At 37.7% G+C, this 23,069-nt stretch overlaps 3 protein-coding genes across 7 annotated transcripts; 2 read left to right on the forward strand and 1 right to left on the reverse strand.

Moving 5' to 3' along the window:
• The first annotated feature begins 99 nt into the window (after window positions 1-99).
• Window positions 100-14,817, forward strand: LOC109478810 (nostrin-like). 4 transcript variants are annotated; one of them, XM_019780613.1, is made up of 17 exons: window positions 100-279; window positions 2,961-3,046; window positions 3,441-3,521; window positions 4,037-4,099; window positions 4,232-4,313; window positions 4,549-4,611; window positions 5,498-5,608; window positions 5,916-6,140; window positions 6,605-6,724; window positions 6,953-7,061; window positions 7,287-7,343; window positions 7,825-7,913; window positions 8,110-8,238; window positions 8,655-8,744; window positions 9,838-10,027; window positions 10,470-10,568; window positions 12,428-14,817. In XM_019780613.1, exons 1-17 carry the CDS (start codon window positions 253-255, stop codon window positions 12,559-12,561), a joined length of 1,755 nt encoding a protein of 584 aa, XP_019636172.1. In that variant the 5' UTR covers window positions 100-252; the 3' UTR covers window positions 12,562-14,817. The 4 variants fall into 4 exon arrangements, with proteins under 4 accessions (XP_019636172.1, XP_019636174.1, XP_019636173.1 ...); XM_019780615.1 differs by lacking the exon at window positions 8,655-8,744; XM_019780614.1 differs by lacking the exon at window positions 7,287-7,343.
• On the reverse strand, window positions 14,545-17,402 carry LOC109478811 (kinetochore protein Spc25-like). 2 transcript variants are annotated; one of them, XM_019780618.1, is made up of 7 exons: window positions 17,278-17,402; window positions 16,775-16,929; window positions 16,272-16,337; window positions 15,955-16,101; window positions 15,532-15,636; window positions 15,266-15,358; window positions 14,545-15,118 (listed from the first exon to the last, which is right to left on the reverse strand). In XM_019780618.1, exons 2-7 carry the CDS (start codon window positions 16,920-16,922, stop codon window positions 15,000-15,002), a joined length of 678 nt encoding a protein of 225 aa, XP_019636177.1. In that variant the 5' UTR covers window positions 16,923-16,929; window positions 17,278-17,402; the 3' UTR covers window positions 14,545-14,999. The 2 variants fall into 2 exon arrangements, with proteins under 2 accessions (XP_019636177.1, XP_019636176.1); XM_019780617.1 differs by having other exon boundaries at window positions 16,775-16,932.
• A 186-nt stretch (window positions 17,403-17,588) lies between these two features.
• Window positions 17,589-21,129, forward strand: LOC109478802 (ras-related protein Rab-18-B-like). Its single transcript, XM_019780602.1, has 6 exons — window positions 17,589-17,770; window positions 18,238-18,293; window positions 18,510-18,571; window positions 18,940-19,012; window positions 19,397-19,515; window positions 19,882-21,129. The coding sequence occupies exons 1-6, from the start codon at window positions 17,703-17,705 to the stop codon at window positions 20,119-20,121; spliced, it is 618 nt and encodes a 205-aa protein (XP_019636161.1). The 5' UTR covers window positions 17,589-17,702; the 3' UTR covers window positions 20,122-21,129.
• The last annotated feature ends 1,940 nt before the right edge of the window (window positions 21,130-23,069 follow it).

The raw sequence follows: 23,069 nt of genomic DNA on the forward strand, positions 1-23,069 counted from the left end.
ATGGGAGCTCTGCAGTACATATACAAGTCGCTAGATAGCGCACCTGAGCGGGACAAGGGAGGAGGAAGGGTTACCCTAGGTCAACCTTTGTGATGCATGACGGGATTAATTTTCAAAATGGCGCCTCGACTTTTTACTTTTTGAACGTCGCTCTGTGGACTTTCGACAAATATTTCCCGAAGAAAGAAGTGCCTGTAGTGAAAACCTCCCAAGACAGCACCGTAAGACGTCTCATGGTAGGCAGAACCGACCATGCCACAATTCAAAGACGCCTTCATGGTAAGAATCGTCCATGAATTATTGCATATGGCACTAGAATTTGTCGTCTGCAAAACTTTCTGTCAGCAAACAGTTACGACATACTTTTATGGACGTGTCTACTGTGTCAACATATCCAGATACCATGCTCATGTTCTTGTGTTTAAAAATCTCCTAATGGGGACTAGGATTATTAGTTTTTGCCACTCAGGAGCTCAAAATTATGGAAAATTATAGATACAGGTGTATGGGGGAAATTTGGTCTTTTATGTCAATAAAATTTATGCCAAGGTGCATTTGCAGATAGCGGTGAAAAACTTCGTAGTTATCAAAGCGAAATTAAGGGAACAAAACATTAGGCAAACTGCAAATACTGTCTGTCCCAACATTTTGTTCTTTTATGGCGAAATACTATAAAAATTCTTTTATGACTAATGTCTTTCGATTGTCACACTGCATAGAAACGGCATATTGGCACAACGTCACATGATTCGCTTTGTTTGCTTTTTCAAACAAAGCTAATAAAGGAAACAAGAGTAAAACGACGAGACTTTAAACTAGGTAGCAATTTCTTGAAACAATTTTAATACTGTAGTGTTTTAGCACGATAGTATTAAAGTTCCCGTGTGTGCTATTGGATTACATTTGTAATGTGCCAGATGTACATTTCCCCATGAGTATAATCAATGTTTTGATACGAATAAACTCATGTCATTTCAGTAGCCTATTATTAGTATTAATCTATCAATATACAGTAGCAGTATACATGACTGATATATTTGTTTCCATGAACAGTCTATATTCAAAATACAAAAAATATACTTCATCATATCTTTATCTACATATTCCTATGGCATTATCTGATGCAAAATGACTGCAAATATCTGTATGTTTCTGAATATTAAGGGTAACACCCTTAAGAGGTACCCAGCCCATCAACTAAGGCCTGCATATTACAACCACACCCTCTGCCATAATTCATAATCATATCACAATACAGCCCTGGGTGTGGCCCTAGAATCATATGTTCATATGTTTTATAAATATAATAGCTGATCAGATTAGTAAGATTATTGGTATTGTGAAGTACTGAATTATCCATTTATTATTTTGTATCATTTTCTCCCAAACAATTATCTATTGTTCAGATCTTTTCTATTTTATGTATAGATAAATAATAATCTATTTTTAACATTTCATATCTGTGTGATTCAGTGCCCTGCAAATACATCAATTGTCTGCATAATGTTCTCCCTTCTGTCCTGTAGCCAGTGTAGGCTGTACAATTATAGCTTTTAGCCAGTTAGATTGGCTTTTAGAAAGCTTTTAGGCATTATTACTTGCATCCCAGGGACCATTTGGATAAACCATGCTATTACAAAACAAATACAGCCTTGGCACTCAGTATTCAGTTTGATCAGTGAGGGGTTATAACACTAAATATGTCAATCATTTGGCAACTAATAATATATATACATTATAATCATAATACTTTTCTCTATACATGTACCCACTAGCAGTATTAAGCATAAGTATGCCAAAAAATAAATAAACACAGCAATAATTTTAATGTCACAGGTGGGTACATTTAAGAAAAGATCATTGTGAAAATTGAAAAATTTTTTCTCGTTTTCCTTAATTTTTTGTTAAGGGTGGAGGTTGCAATTTTGGGTCCAAAGACCACTGAACAGTAGTAAAGCCCCACTAATTTGACCTCTGTGTATTTGACCCTTTTTAACAGCTGTTTGCTAAAGCGAATCCTATTGTTCTATGAATAATTACGTGCACAGCATGTTGTGACATGCTTTAATAATAGTCTTACGTAGAAGGTACTGTCCAACCAGCTGTTTTTTCCCACGACCTCTAGGCTATAGTCTACCTTTTGTTCCAAAGGTCATATGCAGCATAAATCCGATGTGCACTCAACTGTACATGGTGAGGTAACCATGGTACAAAATGCCATTAGTAAGCAAGCAAACAAAAATTCATTTACATTGCCTACCCAAAGCCTTATACATAGACATGACTTAGTGTACTGTTCTTTGACAGAGAATTCAATGGCACAAAAAAAGGAGCAAATTTATTTGTTGCACACCTTACTACACTCACTCACTCACTGTCCGGTTTATCGTCTGTTGTTTCCCGTCTTCCGAGGGTTAGACGTGCTTGCACAATACATCTGGGGCTTGATGGCAGCTCGCCACTTGTCTCTGTCTTGTGGGTTGATCTTATCTAAGTTCAGGTGGTGGAGGTCCTCTAGTATATTATAAGATGAAATGGAAAGTACCAAACAGAAGTCATAGAGAAACCAACTTATGAAGTAGTCTGTTTTCATATTTTATATATTCATAATATAGTTACCTTGATTTTGCCAGCAGATTAAGATTATCAGTAGCTACCCAGAAAAGTTTGTGTACATTTTATTGATCACTCTCTAGACTCTTATTAGATTGTAATCCTTTTGTCAATATATCATACAGGCCACAGGCAGGCTTCAAGTTGTACTTTGAACTCTGTCTGAAGTGTATAATGTACATATGTATATACCTGGAGCAACTTGTTGATAATATACTCACTGCTGTTGTATTTAGGGAACATACAATAAGGCTCAGTCAATATATAAGTCATAGAGGCCTGTCATAGGTTTTCTGGGCCTTTATTATTGTGTTATGTAAATCTATGATCATGTCATTCTATTCCAGGGCCATTTTGGCTATGATGAACTGAAGAGACACATGAGACAAGCCAAGGAGTTCTGCAATGAGATAGGAGCAGTGCTGCATGAAAGGTTAGTCCTAAACACTTGTACCTAAACCTGTCTAAGATGACCACCCAGGGAACCAAGGGTGGCCTTCTTAGACAAGTGGTCTTCTTATACAAAACATTGTGACAAGACAAGACAGAGAACATTCTAGAAAACAGTAGCAAAACTTTCACCCATTTTAAAATAGTGTATCAAAAATAACATACACAATTTATACAATCATCAGGACATTTTTGCTGCATGTATCTTTCTGTGCAATTTTTGTAGACTCAATAATCATAAGTCCAAATAATGAGAGATTTAGAATAAATTATATTATTCACTTCAAATTGAAAATACAAATAATCATTCATTTTCTTCTGATGTAATGTTGAATAACACTGCCATCTTCTTTATTTCTTTCCTCCTTGGTACATAGGGCTGAGTTGGAACAGGCGTATGCCAAAGGCTTGAGTAAGCTGTCCACCAAACTTGCCAAGGCAGTCAACACCACAGGCGGGTAAGTTACAAGAGATAAGCTCCCATCTCCTCCTGCCTGGTATAGAATATCACAGGCAGGAAGTGCTTACGTGAGCTTGGTGCTTAAAACTGGCCAGCAGGTTTGAAGCCAAGGATGATTTTAAGTCTTCTTCTTCTTCCCTTTTCGTGCAAACCTCAATTGGTTGAGGGCTCCAGCACGGTGGGGGTGGGGGTATTGGATGGGGTGGTCGCTTGTACAAGTTTTGTGTGTGTAAGTTGTTAGGAAATGGCAGTGTGCACCCTATGAAGTCTCTAACTTCTAGATATATTGATTAAATATAGCTGTTTCAATGCCTGCAATGTTATCATGTATACGTAATATACAATTACAGAAAGTTTTGCATAGTAATAGAATAAATTAGTTAATCACATATTAGGTAGATATACGTTGCATTTTTTGCACCAGTCTGCATCAAATGATATCAATGTCATTTTTGTGACTGTATATAATTCTTGTTTAGCAAAGTTCAACTCAAACAAGTTTAATTTTGACAGAACTCTGATGACAACATGGACGTGTGTGGCCACAGAAATGGAGCTGGAGGCAGAGATGCACAGGTCGGTTACAAACTCTTGAAACAGTGTTTTGACTTCTAGAAAAAAACACATCAGGGCTCGTTTGTTTCCCAATGTTCATACCTACCTGTAGTGTTTTACATGACATTTAATAACATGTTTGTCTAATTGCAGAAATCTGTCATCAGCCCTAAACGAGGATGCCTGGAAACCCCTGAAAAGTTTCATAGAAGCCCAGTCAAAAACTAGAAAACCTGTGAGTTAAAACAGTATGATATAATGTATTACTGTTGCCATAAGTTTTGAGCTTGTAAAGATGACATATGATATCAACAATTTTGTCTAATGCCTTGCATTTTTATATTTTAATACTTCCTTGAAATTTGTATAAATTGTCTTATTGTTGATCTTTTATTTTAGAATTATATCTCCTGTGTGCAACTTTAGCCTGAAATGTTTTTCTGACTGTTGTATATGTATTGTTTTTTTAGATGGAAACAACTGTAGAAAAAGTCACCAAATCTTTGGGAGAGAGAATAGCAGAACAAAACAAGGTAATGGTATAACAGAACCCTACAAGTCAACCATGTGCTTACAGTGTTCATTCAATTGACTCTGAAAATGTTGTTACAGTGTACTTTGTTACTAATAGCTTTTTCTAATCATTTTCCTCTTCTTAGGTAGTCTTAAGGGATCATGGGATCTTCGGGACAACCGAAAAATTCTAAAATGTCTACTTATCTAAAGATACAATTCTTTCTAATGAAGCAAGAGGAATTTGATAACAAAGGGATATTTTGGCTCAAGAATGTCATTCAGTACCAGGGACAGGGATGGCAGTGTGAGTGTGAATGTCATTCAGTACCAGGGACAGGGACAGCAGTGTTAGTGTGAATGTCATTCAGTACCAGGGACAGGAATGGCAGTGTTAGTGTGAATGTCATTCAGTATTAGGAACAGGGATGCCAGTGTTAGTGTGGATGTCATTCAGTACAAGGAACAGGGATAGCAGTGTTAGTGTGAATGTCATTCAGTACCAGGGACAGGGATGCCAGTGTTAGTGTGAATGTCATTCAGTACCAGGGACAGGGATGGCAGTGTTAGTGTGAATGTCATTCAGGGACAGGGATGCCAGTGTTAGTGTGGATGTCATTCAGTACAAGGAACAGGGATAGCAGTGTTAGTGTGAATGTCATTCAGTACCAGGGACAGGGATGCCAGTGTTAGTGTGAATGTCATTCAGCACCAGGGACAGGGATGCCAGTGTTAGTGTGGATGTCATTCAGTACCAGGCACAGGGATGGTGGTGTTAGTGTGAATGTCATTCAGTACCAGGGACAGGGATGGCAGTGTTAGTGTGAATGTCATTCAGTACCAGGGACAGGGATGGCACCCTGCTGTGCCTTTCCCCATTCTTATTTCTGTTTCTCCTTGCTTCAGATGAAGGTGACGACATACCTCCATGCTCGTGAGATGGAGAGACTACAGGAACAGTTGGACGACGTCAACAGTGGCAAGGGGAGGGTCTTCTCAGAGAAAGAAATATCCAAGGTGAAAGAAATCAACAAACAGTTCTTTTTATGTCAATGTGTTCCTTATAGTACTGGCTGAGATGTCAATGTAGCCACTACCATCCTTGTTGCTGCCTGGCTACCACATGTCATGCCTTTCATCTTCAATAAAGTAAAGTGCAGTAAGTTCTAGCCAGCATCATTTGACAAAGTTTTTACATTGTCTACTGAAAAATCTTGAGATTTTTCGATTAGGAATCAAAAAAAGATTTTCATAGAAGCTATCCAAAAATCTCTTCTTTAGAAAAATTTCAAAATTGTTATGATATGGTTATTTTCCTTAACAGTTGCATAAAAAGAAGAAGAAGGCAGAAGACAACCAGCAGAAGAGTGAGACGGAGTATCTGGACCTGGTGGTGAAGGCAGAACGTTCCCGTCACGACTGGGAGGCCTCGGCGTATAAGTGCTGTGCTCTGATGCAGAACCTGGAGGAGGAGAGGATCAAGTTCATGCACGAACTTCTCAACAAGTACAACTCTTTCCTCTCAGATATCGGGCCCAAGATGGCACAGGTAAGGCATGCATGAACTCCTCAACAAGTATAACTCTTTTCTCTCAGACATTAGGTCCAAGATGGTACAGGTAAGGCAAAATGTCCATCTTGAAAGTTCATCTGGTAGTTACATGTTTAAAGTTAAAAGTTTTGTTCTAGTACAAAGAATTGTTCTCACCTAGAGCTTTCGACAATCTATCCCACTAGAATGTTTCAGCGAAATACATTAATGTTTAACAAACTATTTGATGATGAGATTATCTTGTGTACCTTACATCCCTTAAGCTAGCTAAAAGGAGGATACATTTGTGTGATACGGTAAGTCAGAGTTATGATATTATAATAATAGTCTCACATATTGCTTTACTGTAGGATACAGGTAATACAAATATACATTGTACATTAAATTCAGTTCTTGTTTTTTTTAGATGTGGTTACCGCATGAAGAGTAAATATTGTTGTTGTGTGTTTTTCCCCATGCAGAGTTGTAACAGACTGGGAGAGTCTGTGTTATGTGTGGACATCAGTGGTGACATTGCTCACATGATAGAACACTACAAGACTGTGGACTATGTACCTGAACAGTTACTGTACGACTGCTATGTAAGTACAAAATGCACTCAACTGTTATATCACATGTATCACAATTCAATAGACCAATACATGTAGATCATGAGACATATCATATTGGTTATTCAGTCAACTGATTCTGTTGAAAGTTTAAACTTCATTGTAGAATTGTCTAGCTTACCTATAAATGCTCATACAGTGTACCTGAGTGTCCATATTACAGATTTGAGGTGAAATACATGGTTTTCCTTTTGCCCATAGGAAGAGGACACCACCAACACAATAAACACAGACAGAAGAAAATCTGCCCTTCTCAGGAAGTTACACAGACTTGGCACCGAGATAGATCGGGAAAAAAAGTCAAGAGAAGGTGGATTTTTTTAGTCCGATTATACCACAGTGACTATAATTATACCTGATTAGTAGTCTTTTTCCTTTCTTATTTTGTGCCACATTGATTGAGTCTGTAATTGAATTTCACATGCATTTTAGTTTGATTTAGGCTTGCTTTCTGTTGCTGTACAAATTCTTTTTGGTTTGCTGTCTGTGTATAGAATCATTTCAATTTTTTCTTATTAATTCCTTCTCCTTTGAGGTACTACATGTAATCATGCTCCTCCTAAAAGGAAATTGTTCTTTGCCTTTTTCAGAGGTAAACCCTTTCTTTTATTAATATTGTACATAATTCTCTTTTGATTTAATTTTACTTCTACTTTACTCATATTTACTTCAGAATCTTCTTAGTTTGCTTTCCTAGTAGTATGTACAATTCTGACTGGGTATGTCAAGGCTCAAAATACTGGGTGCATATGCACCTCAATGCAGGTAAAATTGGAGCTGTGCAGATATTTCTGATGTCTACATGGAGCTAACCTGCACTGGCCCTTGTACAGGGTATGTGCACTGGTCCATGTACATGTACATGTATGTGGATTTTTATTTGCTGCATTGACTGTTACCACCAATGAAGTATAAGGTATTTGAATAGTTTTCAGTATGGTCCATACTTCTTTGAGTACTAATCTGAGTGGTGTGGGTAAAATTTGTCTGGTGCAGGTAATATTCAGTGTTACCTGCACCAGAAAAAAAAGTATCTAAAGCCCTGTATGTGAAGATGTTGTTTTCCCCCTCAGGTGTTCAGCACCTACACCAGGTGTACAGTGACAGACCAGGGTTTGCAGACTCCGAGGCCAAAGGAGAGGTCCATCAGCAGTTGTTACATGTAAGTACTACTACTACCTGAGTGTGTAGGCTAACATTTTTACACAAAAAATCTGATTCAGTAACTTGATTGGTTTTATCAAGTTATACTAGAAATTCTCGCAATCTAAAAAACAAAGCGACTAATTAACTGCAATTATTCTGTTAAAATTCCTTAAAATCTTGTTACAGCAATGTTCTCTTTTCTCTTGATACAGTTGAATGCCATGATAGACCTGCTCTCGGTCAGTCAGTACAAGCTGCAGTGCACACTTGCGCTGCTAGAGGGCCACAATAAACCAGAGCATCCCCTCAGCCAGTACATAGAACAACATAGGGACAAACAGGTGGGTGCTTCATGGAAGATAATACTGTAACATTAAACTATTCATTTTTTTCTTGGAGTTTCTTACCTTTTGAGTTGTGTTCCCCATCCTTAAGTGTTGCAACTACCGTTAATAATTATAATTTAAGGAAGGCTGTTCAAGAACTTTAAAAAGTTACAGGTGAATTATCATTTTGTGCAGGTATACGTTTAGATTTCTGTACTTTGAAATGAACAGGGAGGAAGAGTTTAAATTTCTCTACCACCTATTTCTGTGAAAATTCTTCACCCATGGAAGCAATTATACTTTGTGGATGTTATAGGAACTCTGCTCTTGCCTTAATTTCGCTTGGCAAATATACATTAACTAAACGTTTAGACCCTTTTATTTTCCTTTTTTGTTTTTGCTTTACAAACTTGTATTCCCCTGGCTTGCAGTATGTGGGGACTGCCAATGTACACCTGAAGCGACTTCGACGCCATTCTACAGGAAGCATGCTGCTACGGAGCGATAGCGTGTTATTTCAGGCATTAAACCTCCCTTATGTCTTTTCCAACAGCAATCTTTTCCTGTCCATCCTTTGCAGCTCTATGAAAGATACTGTAATTCACAATTTTTTGGGGTACTTTTATGTCTGCGGTTTTGTCAGTCACTTCTGTACCTTGAAGAAATAATTTTCTTTTTGCTGCAACTGCCATAACTGTGAGCATATAGTTTTGCGAACATGTCCGTTTTTCTCAGACCGCAAGCTGTAATGCTACCGCAAACATAAAGTGAATTACAGTATTGTCTTCTTTCTATTCTACAGTCAAACGCTATCACATGGTATTGTCATGAGTGAACAACATTGCTCTATACTGTTCACAAATGAATGATACCATTTGATAATCAACATTGCAGTGCTAAGTTGGTGTGAATGTAGATAGTTTGAAGTGTGCCGCAGTTTCTGTTTCTGCTTACACTGCTGTTTCGAACAAGGCTGAATGCATCACTCAATTTGGCTGTGCCATATATAGAAAATGTGGCATAAACATCATAGCAGCTTAGCTCTGCAATGGTAGACTTTCTTAATTAACAGTTTCCATTAATGTGAGGTGGCTTTGAGGGTCCAGGTTTTCCTTCCTGTTGAATTAAAAACTCAGAAAAATACAGATTGAAGTTGTGATGGCTTGTTTAGAGTTAAGCTTTTGTTCCAACACAAGAAATTGTTCTCACCTAGAGCTTTGACCCAGTCATTCTGGTCTTCTTCAATAGACCCAGTGAGACTTGTCATGTGGCTTAAATGGAGGCAGACATCGTTTGCCAGATACCTTTGACGTCACACTTCAGAGACAATGACAAGTCTCACTGTGTCAGTCTATTGAAGAAGACCAAAGTGACTGGTCGAAAGCTCTAGGTGAGAACATTGTCTTGTGTTGAAACAAAAGTTTTAACTTTAAACATGCAACTACCAACACAGATGAACTTTCATGACAAGTACAAATGTAGTGATGTCATCATCTCACAATACTAATAAGTGACATACAATCCAGTAACAAGGCACCTATGAGGTATAAAAAAAACACTACATATTGCTACAATTGATTATCATTCTTGTTTGTTTGTTTGTTTGTCTTGTAGGGGATTATGCACAGCACACTAAGGATCCCGACAGTTATCACCCTGGGAGCAACAGGTGGCCCCCCACAGTCCAGTGGACCTGCCCACAGACATGCCACATTAATGCCCCAGGGTAACTCTGTACCCATGAGGTCTGAACCAACCAGGATGGAGACTAACTCTGTAGACTCAACTTATGATGGCTACTCGGGTAAGGCCTAGAAAAAATGGTTTTCCAACTGACCTTAGCAAAAACTTGCAGACCCTAACCTTTTTTTTTTTATCAACCACTGGTAAGGCTATAGAATTTTCGATCTGGAATCTGAATTTCAAACCCTTTGAATCCTGAAACATCATTTAGTGCATGCATTTCTAGAAGCAATTTTTCCTCAGTAAATTGGGTGAAATTAATATTTGTCCACGAGCAAACAGGTGGAACTGGTACTTATTTGAGACATCTTTCCTATCTGCTGCCCTGAATTTGCATTGGATGCCGTTAGCTTTCAAATACTGGATCTTTTACTGTTAGTTTTTACATGGCATCTTCATGCCAATGTAACACAGTTTCTTCTGTTGCCTGAGAGGTTAAAGTGCTATACTGTGTATAAGCTTTTGACCTACTAAATATAGTGACTGTTTTGTTTTCTGTTCAGACACAGAGTTTGATGATGGTCCCCCTGAAGTGCTATGCCAGTGTAAAGCACAGTTTGCCTTCACCAGTAATGAGAAAGATGAGATATCCATACAACCAGGTCAGTAACACATCATTGTAGAGTATAAGCTTTCTTACAACAGTCAAGAAAGGATCCCTTGCCAAAGTGGTCTGCTATGCAGCATTACCCCCTGAAACATTCATCCTGCATTACAGCCAGTATAGTGCCTAATTTCACAGTAGATTATGACTGTCCAAGGCACCTCCCTCCACTGTCAACTCTGCAGTGCCTTGAACCAATTAGTTTGCCTTTCCCCTGCATTAATGCCCTCTGTCACAGTCTTCGGTTATGGTTGACCCTTACATTAGCACCAGGCTCAAGTAAGCACAATCCTCAACCATTTAGAACATCCTGTGTCAGCAACTGACGTCCCACCGCCTCTGAGCAGGCCTGACTAACCTAATTCAGTCTATAACCTGCCTGGCCTGAAACAGTCTGAAGTTTGTCCCCCTTTTACACAGGGTATATTTTCAGAATTTCTGTTGCAATTCCAACCTAAAAGAACATACATGAAGTTGCATTTAGGACTTCTTGTCATTATACTTCAACCACCAACACCGTACATGAACCACTATCCTCATACCAAATTTTAGGTCCTTTATTTGACCTAATATGAAGACACAGGAGCAAATAAGTTACAATATACTTTTTGGGACTATTTTTTTTTACAAAAAAGCTACATTGAATTATTTTAGGGCCTGCATCCAAAAAATTAAACCAAGAATACCTGTGGAAGTATATTCCCAAGCTCTGTTAAAATTTCGATACATTTGGTAAAAAAATGTGGTGCCTGGTAGCAAATGTCTAACAAGAAGTGGAGAGAGAGAACACAATGTAGGACCAAGACAGCTTAGAGCATTCTGCTCCCCCCATAGGTCACATGACCTCTGGGGGGAGCAGAATGTTCCCATACATGGTCACATGATAGATCAGACCATCCTTTGCAACTCCCCATAGCACATGTAGGAGGCTCTGTATGTATACAAATGCAGTCACTATCAGCCCAGACCAACAGGTCCTGGACCATTTGATTTAGTGGTTAAAAGACATTCAAAGAAAAGAAAAGACTCCTGTAGCTTGGTCAAAACAAGCCAAACTTGGAGATATGTATGATGCTGTGTTTCAGCTCAAAGAAAACAGATTATGTTTCACCTCCTAGAAGGCACATATGTTTTCAAAGAGCACAGGATTAATTTGGTGTGACCATCCCCACTGGCAAGCTGTCAGGCAGGCTGTCAGGGGTGGAGATCACATCAGGCAACAGCTTCTGCCCCACTCCAAAAGGCCAAGATGATTAATGATGATAAATAGTCATGGCATCAATCTAGCATTACTCCCAATGTTCAGTGGGAGCTAGTTTAATGCCGGGGTAACCCCAGAAGTGATCTGATAATGACCACGTAATGCGGCATTACAGCCGCACAACTGACCACTTTGGCAAGGGATCTTACCATGAATTATCCGTAAATCTCGTCGATCTTTGTCAGATGTATGATCCACTCGCTGACTCTCCAGAAGTTTGATGACATCAGGAGTGAATTAAAAGTGGCGGGAAGATGGAATCTACCACCATCATGGTCCAGAGAGGGTTGATGGGCCCTGATGTAATCTTCCTCCTTCACACCCCTCACAAATAAAATAGTCCTACTCAGTATCCACAATGTGCACTCTCTGCTAGCAGATTTGCAAAAATCTATACTAAAAACAGTTAGTAATACAGCAAACACAGAATGCGAATAAAAATCTAATTATAATATAACCTCCTCTAAGCATAATCTTATTTTCTAGACATTCTGGGAATTTCTCTGACCAGACAAATCTTTAATGTCTTTTCCTTTAAATGCCTGTGAAGAAATTGAAACGTTTTGATTCTGAATGCTACTACTGTGTATTTCCAGGAGACATCATTAATGTACATGAGAAGCTTGAAGACGGCTGGTGGTGTGGAGAGTTGAGAGGACACACTGGGTACTTCCCGGCTTCTTACGTAGAAGAACTTCCAACAAGGCACGCCAGCTCCTCAGAAGTCTGACTCACAACTTTTGCAACACTTGGCAACTGGTGTTGGATAACATAATGTTACAATTTTATAGTAGGATGGATTTATACTCCTGTATGATTTCTATGTACGGTTATGTTCACAGTTTTTTTTTTTTTACTGTCACTTCTGTAACATGAACTTGTCACTCTGTTACCATAAAGACAAAGTGAATTACAGTACTTCAGCATTTGGATTAAAGAACTGTTAGGAAACATGTATAGTCCCTTTTGTGCTACACTAAAACTAATGGTTAGAGTAGCTTCAATTTCTCGTAGTTTTTTTTTTTTTAAAGGACAGCTGCCAGTGTGATGACATGTACCTCATATCATTTATCGTAATTACAAAAATCAGTCTTCTCACCTTCTTCAAATACACGTTTTGTTATTGAATGAATTAACAATTAGATAAAGGAAAGAGATAAGACAAGGTGGCAAGAAAAAGAGCTAGCTGTAATATACCTACATGTATTTTATTTTACATTGTATGGATGGGTCAGTCTTTTGATCAGTTACTTTTAAATTCCAACATATCTGTATATACTGATTTATGAATTGTTTGCTTTGTGTACTGATATGTATTGTGATTTTTTAAAATTTGTGTGGAAACTAACTTAATTTGGGACAACGGGTGATTTTAGGTAATTTGCATGTTGTGTATAAGTCTTACTGCGTGCTTGTTTTGGGGTACTAATTGAGCAAAGTCAAGATATCATGGTAGTAGATGTCTTATACTGTGCAATTATGTATTATAATTCCAATGTTTGATGAAAGAAGTTTAAAAGGGATTATGTTTTCAGGTTTTTACCTTGATTTCCAATGGGCTTTGAGAATACCAACAGGAAAATTGTTATTAACCTTATTTTAGAGCCTCACTCTTTGTCTCTTGAATGTTTCCAAAGAGGCATTTACATGTATATCTGTAATACATGGGGTGTTGGAAATTTTATTTTGCATCTGACCTGAAACTGCCATTTCCTTCCTCAGTGGAACAATTTTGCTGCATTTAATAATTGTACATACTGAATCAAATATAATGTTACTAACTGTAACTGTGGAAATTTTCCAACCATTTTCAGCTCTTGTTGATTTGTGTAAGATGCACAATGTATATCACTCAATTATTTATACAGACAAAATATTCTTATAGGAATATGATATGCATAAATTAGGCTTTTATTTAGTGTCTGTGTGAAGCTTTACACTTGCTTGTATTTGTTGCATTCTTACTGTTTTTCTGGTCTCTAAACTAATTATGTTACCATATTTAGACTGGACCAAACAGTTTATATGCATAGTCTTCTTTATATGCATAGGCTAGTATTCTTAGAACTCGCAAGGTTGTTGCTTTGACCAAATTTAACAATTCAACTCACCCTTTTCCATGTAATATGTAGACAATGTACATGTAGCTTGAGAAAAGTTTGCATCTGATCTGAAACTCTCACAAGATCATGTTTGTAAAATATGAGCTTCAGAAAAAACGTCTGGCTGCTAGTTTTAAATACATTTGTACATGACATTGTTGTACAAACAACATTTAGTACTACATGTACTTTTACTGACCCAATGTAGATAGTACTATCTGGATGATACTAGTATGTACCTTTTTCCTTTACCCAACAAGGTAGGGAAGTATTGTTTGCTTCTGCTAGGTTAAAAAGTCTTTTCATACCTGATACTTGGGTACATTGTAGCTCTAGATGTTTATAAAAATGCATTAGTCTTCATACTAACATGAACAACAATCATGCATCGATCCTAGCTGACTAGCTAGTTCATGACTTTGTGATAGGACCTTAACATCAGTATGGTTAAACATTGTACTATGTAGATACATCAGTGTGCCTTACTCTATGCCATAACAGATTTACATACATGTTGCTCATCAGAATCTGTTACGACACACTTCTATGAAGTGTTGTATCCAGATTTTTGTGATCTATGCAGAAATAATAAACCATCAGTTCATTCACAGCAAGGCTTTTATTGGTGCATGTATCATATGGATGTGGTCAACTTACTATAAGTATGCCAAATGTCAACAAACACTTTTATGGAACGTATGACATAAGCTAATAGTAATAGATATAACTCAATTTTTGTTTTCTTAGACAGATTGCATTAGTTTTGGCTGTACTTATATTACGTATCCTAAGACACGTGTATTACCACTTTAAGTGACATGAACTAGAAGGATAGGGTTGTTAAAGTAGAGACCAAACTGAGTAATACTAGTAGCTTCCACAAGGAAAAAAATGGTCTTAAAGGCTTATATTTCCACACAAATTACATGTACCATTGGATTACCATTGTGAAAGTATTACATATTAGTGCAATAAGTTGTGAAAGGGAGAATATGACAGGCTTATTTCTACAGTATTTACAGTCATACTAGAAATAACTCCAGGACAGGAGCTCGAGAGATGTTGACTAGACCAGCTGTTTGAACCGTCTCCTCATGGCCTGTACAAACGCTGACAGGTTGTTGGTGGTGTTCAACTTGGCCACTAGGTCATCAAGGTCATCGACCTTGGGGTCACAGTCGACCACTGTGGAACAGAAGGTTTGATAAGGTAAGTTAACTTTGAAAATTGTAAATATTTTAAAAATGAATTATACTGTATCACAATTGTAGCTAAATGCATGCAGGAACTAGTGGAATATCTTTGCTATCTGTGCTATCTTTGCTTACTAACCTTCATACTTGCTCTCCACCTTCAGTGTGAAGACAAAGGCTCTGTCCAGGTTCTTTACATCGATGAGCGTGAACACAAACTGTAGTCTTCCCCCTGTGATTAATAATTAACAGGATTGCTTTCAGTAAGCAATCTATCCAACAAAGAATGGACATGAACAAGCTTGCTTGTACTGTACATTGTGGAATTTACTAGGAGCAAAATTTAATAAAAGTGCTTCTAAATGTCAACTTGAGTTTATGCTAACTATGACACTGAAATCTCACCATCCAACTTTCTGAACTTGAGTCCCAGTCTGTCCTTAAAGTAACCCACAGCTTTCTGCAGTTCTTCCATTTTCTGCTTGGTGACTTGGTCTTGAGCTTGTAACACTGCAGTTGGGCAACACAAAATCATTGGACTACCTATGGATCATTATTGTTTGCTATGCCTAAGTACAATCTTTAAAATATTACAAAGCTGCACACTGCACAGGGCATAAAGTTGCATGTAATGTTCACAGTATCTGTATATTTTTGGACGACTTACTAGTATTGTTTTTGGCCTGATTGTTTGCTCACTGTATTTAAATAATCAGATGGGAATCATCTCATTGGTTATTCTTTGAAAAATTCTGACCAATAACATAAGCCTAGCAAGACAGATACTGGATACAGATACTGGATACAGAAACTGTAGAAAAAACGTACACTCCTTCTCCTTAGCAATCTGCTGAACAGAAGTGCCAATCATCCCCTGTAGCTCCGCCTCCTGTCTGCTCATCTCCTCAGTCTGCATCTTGATTTTCTCGATGTCCTGTCGGGCAGTCTGCATCTGGTCTATCCTCTGTTGGAGGGCTGCAGGTCAACACAACATTCAATCACGGTCAGTTAGACCAAAATTTGGTTATTCATGAGAAGCTCAAATTGGCCTATATAACGTTAGATGTTTATCTCTGCAACCAACTATTAGCTTGGAAAAGAACAAAGAACTTAGATATACCAAAAGTAATGTACAAAAAACTCACCTTCTTTGTTGTTCTCTGCCTGCATCTTAAACGAGTTCACACTTTCCTCCAACTTGGAGATGTCGGCTGGAGTAAGGAAAGAGGTAACAATTCACACTGTGGCAACTGATTGATTGAGACATTTGATAAGGCTTAGCAAGGACATTTGAAAAAATAAGGTCAGTAAGTAAGTAAGTTTTCTTCTTTTTGTCTCAGGCTAAGGACTCGACCACCTGTTTGATTGTTGACAAATAACAGGTGGACAAATAATTCACCCAATTCAAGAAAAATTGCTTCTGGAAATACGTTAATGATGTTTCAGAATTATCATCGTTTGAAATGTTAGATCGAAAGTACTAGTACACAATGTATTACATGTATAGCCTTACCAGCGGTCGTTCAAAAGTAAAGGCTAGGGTCAGCCATTTTTTGCAAGGGTCGGTCGGGAAATTTGAAAAACAGAACTTTGTTCCTAGGCTTCAGGTAAATATCATGAATGCCAACACAGTAAGTTAGATACTGACCCCTGGCCTGTGCCATGCACTCCGCATGTTTCTGCTTCTCTTCATCCAGGTGTTTTGTCAGCCCGTCTCCCATCCACTTGTTCAGCAGTGTGTCCTGTACATGTTTCAGGTTCCCGTCCAGGTTCTGTAGTTCTGTTCCCAACATCATGGCGCAACTTCTGCAGCAAAGAAAACAGATTCAGTAAAATATTATTTTCATAAAACATACATAATTATTATGAATATGCTTATTATAATATTACAAATTATAATATGAAAACAACTTCTTGCACAGCAGTCTTCTTTCCCTTTTCCCCTAAAACGACATTTCAAAATCAGATTAGCTACATAGTTATATAATTGTTTCATGTTTGACAAATGGAAAATACAAAGAGGTACTAGTGTATGCTGCCCCCCTCCCCACAACTTCAAGCGGCCCTAGATATATTTTCACTGTTCGTGATTTTTAGCAAAATACTGAGAAACCTACTATTCCTCTGTGTCTATATAACTACCTTACCTACCTTGCACGGCAAAAATTATGAATCTTAACAGAGTTTTCACCACAAAAAGAAGGTTTTTATCTTCAGAAGTCGTTGTTTTCGGTTTTCAAAACGGCGCCAGTAACCAAAAGGTCAAAGTTGACCAATGAAAGGGAAGGAAGTGCAAAAGTGTATCTTCTTTTTTTATCAGAATCATTTAAAGTTAAAAATTTATTTAATCACCGCATCTAATAATTTCAATCATATATTTTACATAATCCAAAGATAAAATTTTGAGCGATATTTTTGTAAAAGTTATATTTTCCCGACATGCTCTGGGGTTGGCTGTGATTACGTCATGTTCGTGCGCCATTATTATTTTGGGAGGTCCGAGTCAGACTTTGACACGTCTTGCTTCAGTTTCTGCTCCAATTTCTCGCCTTTTCTGCAAGGACAAGTCTCAGACGATGGACGACGACGTCTTGACAACGCTGAAGATTTTGATAATCGGTGAAAGTGGCGTAGGAAAATCCAGGTTGGTGTTTTTTAACTGTCGGAATGTCATCGTTTTCAGACTTTTTGTTGTCAACAAAATTTTAGTGGGCTGATCTGATGTCCGGTTTGAGAAACGTCATAGTTTTGGCGTTCACAACGGAGTTATGTTTTCATCGTAATTATAACAGATATGATTTATGGTACATGTCTATAACATGTTTGGACTAGCCAAGTACCTCCAAATAAACAAAGAACCACCTTTCTTTCTTGATGAAGTTAAATGTTTATCAAAACCTTATGTAATTTTGTGCTGTAAAACCTAACTTTTTTTTATGGCTCATGATTTGGGGAGGGAGACAAAATGCAGTCAGTTCCCTTGAAAATTAAATGTAAAGCCTCTGGAATATGGAGAGCTTGAGGCATAAGCACCGCTGTATGCATATAGCATCTGCTGTGTCTCATAGTACTATCTAATCTTATAAAATTATTCTGATTTTATTTTTTCAGTTTGTTGCTGAGGTTTACAGATGACACATTCGATCCAGAGATAGCAGCAACAATAGGTGAGACATAGTTTGATTATGCATGGCATATAACAAAAATGATTCTGTATTCAATTTATGATGCATATTAATATTCAATTCATGATGCATAATTTGTGCAAATTGTGTCACTAGTAATAGTACCCCTTTGACATACAAATTTGTATCTTGATGAGGCATTATGTTGAGGGGTAGCATATGGCACTGAGTAATGTCATATTTTCTCATTTGTTTCAGGTGTTGACTTCAAAGTGAAAACTCTTACAGTAGATGGAAATAAGGCAAAATTAGCAATCTGGGTGAGTATCATTTTTAAGATCTTAAGATTTTAATTTTTATCAGCTATAACAATATTATGATTGCCAGATGGCTGTTGTCTGCAATGTAATTTAAGGGGTTGGGCTGAAGCTGTTGTGTTGCGCCGAAGGGCGGTTATACCGGCTATACCGATACAGATACAGACCTCTGTTTATATTGGACCATCTTGTAGAAGTCCTGGCTTATAAAAGTTAGGTCAAAATCATAATATGTTTTTCATTGCTAATTTTTATTCCATTGCAATGCAAAAAATGTACTATTGTTACTAAGTTACATGTATACAGAAAGAATTTGTCAGAGTTGAGCATGTTTGTGATGTTCTCATGTTTCTATTTTTGTTTGCGCACAGGACACGGCTGGCCAAGAAAGGTTCCGCACACTCACACCAAGCTACTACAGAGGGGCCCAGGGGGTTATTCTAGGTCAGCACTCATCACTACTTACCCACTTACTAGTGTTCTCAATCTGTATATCTAGTGCAACATGAATGTAACAAGCATATATACTTTTCTGTGGACATTAACTTTTCTTCAGCACTGGTACCTTATCTGTACCATCATACAAGGTGTGTTTTTTAAACTTAACTTCTTCAGCACTGGTTAAGCATTTTGTCTGTTTGAAAACTGGATGGTTCAAAAATGGTCGTAGTTGAGTTCTTTAGTGTTAAACTTACACTTAGAAGTTTTGCTAATAAAGTACATAACATAGGTCTATCTTCATAGTATTTAACTCAAGTAGACACAATGACATATATAGTACTGGGAAACTTGTGTACTAATGTTATAATTTGTTGTGTTTGTCTCCAGTTTACGATGTCAGCAGTAGAAACTCCTTCAACAGACTGGAACAGTGGCTGAGCGAACTGGAAACATTCTCCACTAAACAAGACATTGTCAAGATGTTAGTGGGAAACAAAATAGACAAGGCAAGTACCCATTTTTAAAAGTTAAAAAAAATGTGATTTTGTGTTTGCAACAGGACAAGTGAATCTAGTGTCTTAGTAATATTTACATGTATATACAAGATGTGTTGGGGTGGCTCAATGCAGCAGGGTCCTCGCCAGTCCAGTTATGAACTGGAAGAGAGATCCAGCCTCCGCCACACTAGGCTCAAGTTTGTTCCATTCCCTGCTGATCAGGCAGGGGAAGAACGAGAGCCTGTAAAAGTTTGAGTGTGACTGATGTGGCAGGAACATCGAGCCACCGGGACAATCCTGGTTGATTGTGTATCTTTATAGTAAAGGATGTCAATTTCTCAATACTTGACCACGATTTTTTTCCCGTCTATTCAGGACAAGAAGGAAGTGGACAGGAATGAAGGGCTGAAGTTTGCCAGGAAACACCAGATGCTGTTTATCGAGGCCAGTGCCAAGACGAGAGAAGGCGTCCAGTGCGCCTTCGAGGAACTGGTGGAGAAAATCATCCAGACTCCAGGACTCTGGGAGAGCGATTCTCAACCCAAAGGCGTATCGTTGACGGATACAGGGTCAGCTGCTGTTAACAGTTGTGCAGGATACTGTTCACTTGTGTAGACTTGTACAGAGGATGGTACTGGGGGTAGACATTCACCATCTTCCCATTCCCAGGATGCATAGCACCAGGGGGTAAAAATTCCCAGGGTGCATAGCGCCAGGGGTTGGAATACGACACACGGTTGACGTTAAACAACTTGTTTTTCTGTGTGTTTTGGAGCCTTTTTGTTCCAAAATTAAGTGACAGATCGAATCTGACAACAAGTAGTACATCATTCCGACCATCTGGTGCTATGAATCCTGGGAATTTTTACCCCCCCTGGTGCTATGAATCCTGGGAAATGGGAAAATGGTGAATAGAGGGAAAGGGGTGGCTTCTCAAAAGAGCTCCACAGCTCTGTGTTAGACAGATAGTCAATGTTACAACAGATGTATGTTTACAAGTGTTTTTGCTTAGGTGCATTAATGTGTTTAAACACTTTAAGCACTGCCCAAAAGAATACAGTAAAATCATGACTGTTCAAGGAATTTGTTACATTTATTAAGAGTATAATATTTAATGTGATAGAGTTATGATTTTACTTCAGTGCAAAAGTTTGAAACAGAAACTCTGTTTTAAAAATTCATTCTAGAAAGGTTTATATTTAATTTTGCCCACCATGTACCAGCAATGTCCAATTACATGTGTACTAACATTTCGAATTGGGGGTAGAATATGTTATCATTTATTTGAATATACATATGTATATTTTAATGTATTGCATGTATATTAATGTATGTTCATCTCTATCTACTGCAGATCTAATACACCTTGGAAAAATTATGCTTTACCTTTAGAAAATTATGCTTTACCTAGGCAAAATGCGATACAGTACCTATTGCCATGTTAGGTACCCATTCTAACATTTCTTCTCCAAAAATTATGGGACTAGGGGATACTTCCAGTAGTACAAGGATTTTGTGCTCTTTAACACAACCTTGGCTGTTATATGCTTAGATTAAGCAGAGAAAAGTACATTGTGTTAAGAGGCCAAACTGTTTGGAAGAGACCCATTCTAACAATTCTTCTCCAAAAATTATGAAACTGGGGGATACTACATGTAGTACTTCCAGTAGTACAAGGATTTTGTGCTCTTTAACACAACCTTGGCTGTTATATGCTTAGATTAAGCAGAGAAAATAACACGTGTTAAGAGGCCAAACTGTTTGGAAGGGACCAAGGATTAAATGGAAGACATCAGTATACAGTACACACAGGTGTAGAAAGAGATGAGATGAAATTGTATGTAAAATGTATCTATACAAGTTACAAAGTATTCCTAGGTGAAATAGCATTTGAAACATTATGTCTTTGTGAAAACTACATGTATGAACAAACACAGGAAAAGAATATACAAAATGATCTTCTGACATTGGGTAGTGTGTTTGTAATATGTTTGTTGTTGCAATATTCCCTAACCTGGTAAGTTAAATACATGTAATCCAAAAGGTTGAATCTGAAAGTTTTTTTAGTGTTGTGGTGTCTGCAAGCCCTCCTTTGGTGCATAACAACTTTACTTTTTCTTTGTATTCATTTTAGATTATTGTCCATTCCTTGACATTTAATTTAATTTAAGTTAATTTGAATCATTACCTTCGCCAAGAAGGTTATGTTTTCAGTAGCGTTTGTCTGTGTGTGTGTGGGTTTGTGTGTGTGTGTGTGTGTGGTTTAGCAAGATAACTCGAGAAGCAGTGGATGGATTGGAATGAAACTTGGTAGGTGGGTAGGACTTCATGAGTCCTAGAAATGATTAGATTTTGGGCCCCCTAGCGGCTTTCCTAGGTACTGCAGCTGAACTTCCGGTTTTGATATCTCATGTTCTGGACATGCTAGGGTCACGAATTTTGGTTGGTAGATAGCTCTTGGGGTAGGAAAGAAGTGACATGAGTTTGGGTCCCCTAGCGCCTTGTTCTGGAACTGCAGGAGCATTTGTTGAAAAAAATTTGAAGGACGATAACTCAAGAACCGGTTGACGTATTGTCGTGAGTTTTGGTATGTAGGTAGTTGAAGTGATGCTTGACATAATCAGATGGCAATTATGCAAATCAGGAGCTAATTTGCATAATTAATGAGGAAATTCTATAAATCTGATTTGTTCGATAATAGAACTATGAAACAGTTGTGACATCTAATTGAGAACGAGAAAAACATCTGAGGATATAGATTATGTAAATGAGGACCTAATTTGCATAATTAATGGCAAATTCTTATGGAATATAGTTGTAACTGCTGCACCCCGAATTTCATACTTGCCACATTTGGAAGTTAAGTGAAGGTGAACATTAATAAACATAATTTATTCAAATCATGACCTCATTTGCATAATTTATGAGGAAGTGCTATAATAGCCTTTTTGTTATGATAAGGCTGTCATTGGGTGGAGAATATGATCAACTGATATATCCATGCAAATGAGGCTCTTATTTACAAAATCAATGATTAAAATTGTAGAATTCGTCACCCGCAAGGGTTAACATCTTTTGGCGAAGGTATGAGATCGTGGAACTCTTGTTTCCTACTCCTTTTATCAAGAATTGATTTGATCTTGTGTTATTTACTTTCTTTCTTTTTTGTATCTATAACTCATTAGATTTATGCTGGGTCTGCATACACTGAAAAGCACCTTAGGTGATATGTTTCGATTTCTTGTAAAATAAATGAATTGAAACTACCACTGTACTGCAAATTTTTTCCCATGTCCATTTGTAATATCCCTCAACAGTCTTTTATAATACAGATAGGAGAATTAACACAGGTTTACGGCATAGGTGGTGACACTAAGTTTTTTTGGTGTATGAAGCAGATTATACTGTCAAGCCAAACGAAAACAAAGATGGGTGTCACAAACACAAGGACAAATGGATAATTAAAAAAAAAAAAAGGCTCTGTATTCAGCCGCTTGTACAAGCCGTTCTAGTAACGTTTGTCTTAAAATTAATAAACCACTTACAAATTTTATGTTCAGAAA

The sequence above is a fragment of the Branchiostoma belcheri genome, unplaced genomic scaffold, assembly GCF_001625305.1.
Source record: "Branchiostoma belcheri isolate BF01 breed outbred unplaced genomic scaffold, Haploidv18h27 scaffold45, whole genome shotgun sequence".
Classification (NCBI taxonomy): Eukaryota; Metazoa; Chordata; class Leptocardii; order Amphioxiformes; family Branchiostomatidae; genus Branchiostoma; species Branchiostoma belcheri.

What these genes read in the sequence shown, in the direction of transcription:
- LOC109478810 (XM_019780613.1), top strand. Translation starts at nt 253, where the DNA reads ATGCCACAATTCAAAGACGCCTTCATG. An exon ending in AATTCAAAGACGCCTTCATG is followed by an intron (nt 280 to 2,960) that starts GTAAGAATCGTC and finishes ATTCTATTCCAG; the next exon opens with GGCCATTTTGGCTATGATGA. An exon ending in TCCATCAGCAGTTGTTACAT is followed by an intron (nt 7,914 to 8,109) that starts GTAAGTACTACT and finishes CTCTTGATACAG; the next exon opens with TTGAATGCCATGATAGACCT.
- LOC109478811 (XM_019780618.1), bottom strand. Translation starts at nt 16,922, where the DNA reads ATGATGTTGGGAACAGAACTACAGAACCTGGACGGGAACCTGAAACAT. An exon ending in GTGCATGGCACAGGCCAGGG is followed by an intron (nt 16,338 to 16,774) that starts GTCAGTATCTAA and finishes TCCTTACTCCAG; the next exon opens with CCGACATCTCCAAGTTGGAG. An exon ending in GGCAGAGAACAACAAAGAAG is followed by an intron (nt 16,102 to 16,271) that starts GTGAGTTTTTTG and finishes GTTGACCTGCAG; the next exon opens with CCCTCCAACAGAGGATAGAC.
- LOC109478802 (XM_019780602.1), top strand. Translation starts at nt 17,703, where the DNA reads ATGGACGACGACGTCTTGACAACGCTGAAGATTTTGATAATCGGTGAA. An exon ending in AGTGGCGTAGGAAAATCCAG is followed by an intron (nt 17,771 to 18,237) that starts GTTGGTGTTTTT and finishes TTATTTTTTCAG; the next exon opens with TTTGTTGCTGAGGTTTACAG. An exon ending in TGGGAAACAAAATAGACAAG is followed by an intron (nt 19,516 to 19,881) that starts GCAAGTACCCAT and finishes CCGTCTATTCAG; the next exon opens with GACAAGAAGGAAGTGGACAG.